This window comes from Rhea americana, unplaced genomic scaffold (genome assembly GCF_003343005.1).
Source record: "Rhea americana isolate MKP2758 unplaced genomic scaffold, rheAme1 scaffold_10, whole genome shotgun sequence".
NCBI lineage: Eukaryota > Metazoa > Chordata > Aves > Rheiformes > Rheidae > Rhea > Rhea americana.
The window spans coordinates 2,099,510-2,107,009 of NW_028185039.1; the positions used below are offsets into that span (position 1 = coordinate 2,099,510).

Genomic DNA, 7,500 nt, shown 5'->3' on the forward strand with positions numbered 1-7,500 from the left:
CACACACGCACACACACAAAGAGGGCTTAAAAAGGGGGGGGGGGGGAGAGTCACATAGCCAGACCAGGCAGCAGGGAGTTTTAGAGCCTTTATTTATCAAAAATTTTACATATATAAATATTTTTAGACATTTTTGCATTTTACAAGGGTTTTTGAGGAGTTCCGTTGTTGTCGCGGTACAGTTTGTCACACCACAAAGTCCAGCTGCTGCTGCTAAACCTTAACAAACATTTTTCCTTTTTTTCCCTTTTTTTTCTTTCTTTCTCTCCTTTTTTTTTTTAAATATAAAAAACAAAAAGCTCTAACTGATCACCTGAATCGACCTGTGATAAACTCTAAGGAGAAGAAGGGCGGCCCTGCTGCGCCGCCGGCCCTGGGGCGCGCTCGGCTTCGGGCGCGGCGAGCCTGCGGTCGGTGCGGAACGTGGGAAAGCCGCGGCTCTTCSCTCTTTTTCACGGGCGACGGGTGCTGCGGCGGTTTGTTCGTGTTGTGTGCGCGGGTGATTTGTTTGTTTGTGATTTTCGCCCGTTCAGTCCATGTCCACCTCGTCGCCGTCGAGGCTGCCGGCTTCGGCGGGGCCGCAGTCCGATTTGTCCCTGGGTGTGCTGGCGTCCCGCGCGCGGACCGGCGACTTGGGCCGGGGGAAGCTGCCGCCCTCCGCGGGCGCGGCCGCCGCCGGGTCGCCGTGCGCGCCCGGGTTGGCGGCGGGCAGCGGGGAGTCCCGGGGGGGCTGGCCCGCCTCGGGGCCCGGGCTGGCCTTGAGGGCGGTCTGCGGCACGATGAAGCCCAGGGGCTGGGTGATGGGGTAGAGGAGGAAGTGTCCTTTGCCGATGAGCGTGCGGGGGGCGCAGGGCTGGAGGCTGGGGAAGTCCAGGGCGGCCTTGCGGCGGGGGGGTGAGTCGGAGAGCAGGCTCTCCACGCTGAAGGGGTTGAGCTTGTGGAAGCTGGAGGCTCCGCGGGSCCCCCCCGCGCCGCCGCTGCCGTCCCCCGAAGGGGCGGCCGCGCAGTCCTTGTCGGGCGGGCGCTGGAGCCGCCCGGCCCCGCTTCTTTGGCTGGGGTAGAAGGGCTCTGCCGTTTGGTCGCAGCTGCTGGGGGGCGGCTCGGAGGCGGCGGCGGGCGCGGCGGCAGCGGGGGGCGGCGGGTGGTGCGGCGGGGGCTGCCCGCGGGGCTTCGCCTCGGGCGGGGCGGGAGAGAGGCCGCCGCCGCCGCCGCTGTCGCTGTCGGAGCTGGGCGTGCTGTGCAGCGAGAGGCCGCTGGGCGAGTGGAGGTGGCGGCTTTGGCTTTTGAGGAGTTTTTTCTCGTGCTTTCGCTTCTTCTTCTCCATCTTTTCCAGCTCCTTGCGGGCGATCTCCTCGGGGTCCATTGGCTCCCCGCTGCACGTCGTGGGGTGCGAGTTGTGAGCCGGCCGCCCCGGGCCCTTCTTGGTGTTYTCTTTCTTTCTCCATTTGGCCCGGCGGTTTTGGAACCAGACCTACACACCGAACAACGAGAAGCAGTTAACACCCAGCGCACCGGCCCCCCGCGGTGGCCAGGGCGGGGGAGAAGCGCAGCTCCGGCCTCCCTCTTCCACCCCTCGAGGTGCCAGCAGCCCCCATCCACAGGACTGGGGGTGTGCGAGACAGAGAGAAAAGGAAGCGGAAAGAAATATCCGTGCTTCCTTAACAGCATAAAGATCGTCTTAAAAAAAAATAATAATAAAGCAGAGGGATTCAGACGCACGCACACACACGCTGCCCTGCCCGCACCGGCGCCGCGGGGGTCAGCGCTGACCCCCCGGTGCCTCCCGGCCGCCAAGGGAGCTGGAAGCGCTGGCCGGAGCCCCGACCCTCCCGGCCGGGCCCAGCTCTCCGGCACGGCACGCAAAATGCGCGGAAATGCAGCGCAACGAAAGTGCTGACGGCGGGGCCGAAGGCGGAGGGGCGCCCGGGCCTCCTGCCTGTCCCGGGCAACGGAGCAGAGGGGACAGGGGACGAGTTGGGATCATTCCCAAAACAGGGATGCCTTTTGCTGATATTGAAGAGTTGGGGAAGGGGGAAGAATCCTCTCTGCTCTCGCCCAGCTGCGCGAAGCTCCGCGCCCCGCGGTAGCCGCGCCGGGAGGACGCGCACGTCCCCCCGCAGCCAAGGGGGCCCCGACCAGCCCCACCGCCAGCCCGGGGAGCTCCCAGCTCGCAGAGCCGGGAAAGGCGGCCGGTAGATACACCTCGGCATGAAGCTAAGGGACGAGGAGCGGTAAACGGCGTTTGCGCGTCGCGGAGGGAATCGGCCCCGCGGTTTCGAGGCCGGTTTCAGGACGCGTTTCTCCGCGCACGCCCCGCCGCAGCCGGCTCTGCGCGCAGCGGCTCTCCGCAGCCGCCCTTCGCCGCCAGCAGCGAGCCGGCACGGCGCAAACGCAGCCCGGTACGGAGAAACGCTGTCACAGCGCTCGGCCACGCTCATGCGGTCGGAGCCATCGGTGAACACACGATCATGTGCATATTTAATAGCCAACCCGCATCCAACTCGAATTCTTCCACTCCATTCCCCCCCCCCGCCTTGTTTTTTTCGTAAAAAAATATATTTATTTAAAACAGCTTGAACAAGGAAGTATTTTCCCCCATACGACTGAGGGTCCACCCTTTCGTTAAAATGAAGTTTCACAAGTTCTGCACGCTTCCGATGCACCTACAAGCTTTATTGACATTATCCAGTGCCCCCCGGACCATGATTAAGCCTCATATTTGCATGCTAATTTTCGCCCTTGACTCGTTTAAGAAAAAATGTTTACAGTAGAACAAAAGGTTTAGAGAACACCGGCTGGAATACCACTCTTCAGGGCCTATTTGCGAGCCTAGGATTTATTAAAAGGAAATAAAATACCAGAACAAAATCACAGAAACCGACCACCAAGCAGAGACGGGGAAACAAAAGGAGGGATGGGACGAGCAGGGCCGCGGGCCCGGGCTCCCGGCTCCGACGGGGCCTCCCCGGGAGCCATTCGCCCCAGGGAGAGAGCAGGGGAGAAGGGGTCGGGGGGTGTTTTTTTACCTGCACTCTAGACTCCACCAAGTCCAGCCTGAGAGCTAGAGCCTCTCGCATAAACACGTCCGGATAATGACTCTCATTAAACGCCTTTTCCAGCTCTTCGAGCTGCCAGCCCGTAAAATTGGTGCGGGTTCGTCTTCTTTTACAGCCAGGACTTTCTTTGTCCGGGTCACCCGAGTCTGAAAAGGCAGAGATACGCTCAGCTCCCAGGAAAACAGGCCCCTTTTCCCCCCCTCCCTGCCATTCACAGGAACCTTTTAACTTTTGTGCTCGGCAACGTTGGTAAAATAGCGGTATTATACACACACCTGCGCTAAAAATGGGGAGGAACCCGATCTGCCCTCGCCTCCTCCGAAAATGTACTTTACAGAACATTTATTCCTGAAGGAAGCTCTCCACAGGCACTCAGCTGGCAGAGAGAGAGAGAGAAGTTCCAATATTTGCTCCAGCCACCAACGATTTAATTAAAATAAAAAAATTAAAATTAAGAGCCCCCCTTCCCTTCCCCAGCCTTCCCGAAGGGCCACACGGAGCACCTGCCTGGGCCCGCAGCCCCCGGGCCCCTTCCCACGCGGGGCAGGGCCGGGACACCCCTGTTTGGGGGCACCCTACACGCAGGGCGGCCACCCGGCCGGCAGCACACCGCCAGCCCCGAGCAGCCATGGGGCTGGGATGCTCTCTGCCTGGGATCCTTCCCAAGGATTTATATTTATGGGGTTTTTTTTGTTTGTTTTGTTTTTATGTGCCCTGACTGCACCTCTTCTGGTGTTTTCACCGCATGTGGAAATAACAATAATATTTATTAGTTGAGGTGCAGGGATCTTCCAGGAAGARCGAGCATTAATAAAAGGAGGTTTGAACGACAAAATGTTTTAGCAGCTAAACAATAGCTACGCTGCAGGCGGGTGGGGAAGGAGAGAGCGCGTTTCTCTTTCGTTATATCGTTTATATACATATGCATGTATATTTATAAGTTTCCCGAACTCCAGCGATCCCCACGCCTTTATTTATTTTATTTTTATAAAYGGAAACGATGGCATCCTCCAAGTCCCCCCACCTCCAGAGATCAACTTTCCGGGAAGGCTCCGGGCCGGGCCCGCTATTGTTCAGGGCACAGGCGCTGCCCGACACCCGGGCGGGCTGGCGAGCGCTCTCCCGGCTCGGCTCGGCCCGGGAGCCCCCGCTGTCGGCGGCCGCCCGCCCGCCCCATCGCGGCGGGGCCGGAGGCTCGGGGCGGGCGCAGCCGCCGCGGGCGCCCCGCTCCCTGCGGCGGGGGACGCGGGGCTCCGCCCGCGCCGGGGGGCAGCGGGGCTTGGGGCGCTCTTACCTGCGAGCTTGAAGGGCTGGTTGTCGCCGCTGACGCCGCAGGCGGAGGGGATGAGCGGGGCCGGGTTCACCACGGAGGCGGCGCAGGAGCCGTTCAGTAATCCGTCTATGGAGAAGGGCACGGCGGCGGCCGCCGACTGCAGCTGGTGACCGGCCAGCTCGTAGACGTGGTGGTGGCCCAGCGGGTAAGGGAAGCCCACCATGCCCCCGAACTGGGCATGGGGGTGCTCCAGGATGCGGCTGTCCATCATGGGGGCGGCCGGGGGGCGGCGCGGCGCGGCGGGGCCGGTGCGGGGCCCGCGGGTGCCGGGGGTGCTGGCGGCAGGGGTGCTGGTGCCGGGGGTGCTGCTGCTGGAGGAGGCGCGGCGAGGGGCTCATGCTGCAGGGCGCCCGGGCGCTTTAACTTTATCAACATCAGGCTCCCAATAATTAGCTCAGGCTGGGGGAATTTGGGACCAATAAGAAACGTTAATCGGTCCTGACGTCAGAGACGTGCCAGTGTGGGGAGCAAACGTTTTCCATATCGATTGCTAATTATACCTGACATCCAGCCTCAATAAACAATATCAGAGCTGTCACAACAAGACAAGGGGGGCTTTGATACGAACTCCGGGCTGAGGAGGGCGGCGTGGGCCAGGCAGGCAGGGAGGGTGCCGGGGAGACGCCGGAGAGCTCACGGGTCTGCCTGATACCCAGTTAAATACTAAACAGCCGGAGTTACACACACACACAGCCTCGCCCCCCCCGCCACCCCTCCATACCCACCCTCTTCCCCCTTGTCCCCTCCCCTCTCCAAATCACTAATAGATTTCCCTTTAAAACATTCACCAGCGTGTTGTGGGGATTTTTCACCAGAAATGCTCTACTCTCTGAACCTTTAAAGTGATGTTGCTCCAATTACAGAGAGACATTGAGCGGCAAATAGACTGATCCAATAATAGGAGATTCATCATCCGCTCTTTCCAGAGCTGTCACATTGAATTTAAAACTACAAGCCTTTTCATCTCCTCTCCGGCTCTATAACAGGGGAGAGGGGAGGGGGGCAAAGGGAGGGAATGGAAAAAAAATGGTGGGGGGAGAAAATGGGAAGAGCCTTTTGCAGCGTTTAAAAGGAAATTTGAGCATATCAATCGAAATCATAATTAATGCAATCTCCTATCGATTCGGCCACGGACACCCCCCACCCCTCAGCAGCAACAAAAACTCTTGAATTGTGCACGCTGCCACAACTAAAAGCACCTTTTAGTGCTTTGGCCTTAAAGAAGGCCAAAACCAAAAACAAACCAACCAACCAACCAAAGTTCCAAATCCTCCTTTTAAGATCGCCTTCCTTTTCCCCCTCCCGCAGGAAAACCAGCCCATCGCACACCCCACACTTAGCTCTGCCAGTGATTAACAGCTTCCAAACAGCCGCCAAATTTGTTCTAATTAAATTACATCCCCATAGAAGTTTCACTCAAATAAAATATTGATAGGTTCCCCCAGTTAATTATTAAAGGAAAGATTCTCCGATGAAGCGCGGGGCCGCGGATGGGCAGGGGATGGGGTGGGCACCTCCCGCCGCCGCCGCAGCCTGCGGCCGCGCTTGTGCCCGCTCTGCCTCCGGCTTCAGCGCCTGCTGCAAGAAACACTCGGGAAGTCCGAAGAGSGAAGGGCCGAGGCTGCTGGGGCCGCCTGTCCCGGGGCCCCCGCGCACCGGAGGGGGCGGCCGGTCCCGGTCCCGGGGCCGGCCCGGTTCGCCGCCACCGCCCGGGCCCGGCTCCCTGCGCGCCGCCGGCTCCGGCACCTGGAAGGTGGCAAAGGGGCTCCGGGAGCACAGGGCTAAATCGCTCTTTCTCGTAACAAAGAAAAGAGGAAGGGAAAGAGCCAGGCTGGGGAATCAAAACGGGGAAACTCTTAAATCTTCTTGGGAGGTTCATGCGGAATTAAAGCCTTCAAGTCGGGGGGGGGGGGCGGAAGGGGGGGGGGGGAGAAAAAGGGAAAAAAAATAAAAAGCAAGGAAAAGGAGGGAGGGGAAGCGGAAAGAGGGAGAGACACTTTATCTCTGGAAAACATACAAATAGATTTTCCAGTTATAAAATATCCAGTCAAGATGATACATTTCACACTGCTTATTTGTGTGGGTATGGGGTGGAGGGGGCTAAAATTGAAATAAAAAGGAAGACGAGCCTCTAATCTATGTTGTCTGTCCGGAACTGTATTTATTCACCTAATTGAATGCTATACAATATACTGCTGTATTATTGCTGTTCCCWCCCTCCCCTCTATAGATTAGTTTAATTATGGTCTCCCTGCCTCTGCTTAGAGCTAAAAGGTAGTTTGAATTTGCACTACACAGTCCTAACAGAAATAAGAAAATGATGGGGTTGGTATTAATTCTGGGGTCAAGGGCTTCACTTTTCACCATAATTTAATTTCTTTCTCTATAAATACTAAATGTAAACTGTGTCCACTGGACCAAATTTTGCCTGTAGCAATAAATGCCTCATTTTCTGTCGGATTTCAGGAGAGGAATGCGAGGGGGACGTGTTTCTGAATACAGAATGGTAATCAATCCAGCCCAGAATAAGAGAGACGGGACTTTTTTTTTTCCTCTCTCTTTATTATAATGAATTAATTCGACTTTATTTATCCCATTTTCTGGAGCTGACAGAATGTTAATTTGAGTTGAAATTTCTCTCGCCTCTCACTCCCTGACCCCTGGCCTCCAGATTGGCGTGTTGTAATAACCTGAATCTTTCAACAGAAGCCCTGATAATTGTTACCTTATTAGCATGCAAATTGTTTAATTAATATTATTATGGAGAAGCATACAATCCGTCCGTCACTTGACCTCAAGTGCAAGTCCACGYAGTAAGCGGCTCTGTGCATTTCAATGTGCACATTTAAAATCGACTTCTGTTTTAATGTTTCTAGGATCCTTGTCGAGCTTCTAAAAATCTCTCTTAAAGTGTTTGAGAGGAGCTTTCATGGAGGGGGGAGAGGCTTTTGATGGCTCTCGGCCTTGATATCTCTTTATATTGCTCTCCATCTAAAACACAAATTATAGAAGCCGTTTTCTTCTTCTACTTCTTCTTCTTTTTATTTTTGAACATCAACATTTAATAATTGCTTCCTTGTCAATTGCTGCTTCTTTAAAGGCACCCCCTTC

The 7,500-nt window shown here is 56.5% G+C and overlaps 1 protein-coding gene across 1 annotated transcript; it reads right to left on the reverse strand.

Moving 5' to 3' along the window:
- Nucleotides 1–529: 529 nt before the first annotated feature.
- Nucleotides 530–4,600, reverse strand: UNCX (UNC homeobox). The gene is made up of 3 exons (XM_085300165.1): nt 4,351–4,600; nt 3,027–3,202; nt 530–1,471 (listed from the first exon to the last, which is right to left on the reverse strand). Exons 1-3 carry the CDS (start codon nt 4,598–4,600, stop codon nt 530–532), a joined length of 1,368 nt encoding a protein of 455 aa, XP_085156291.1.
- Nucleotides 4,601–7,500: the final 2,900 nt, after the last annotated feature.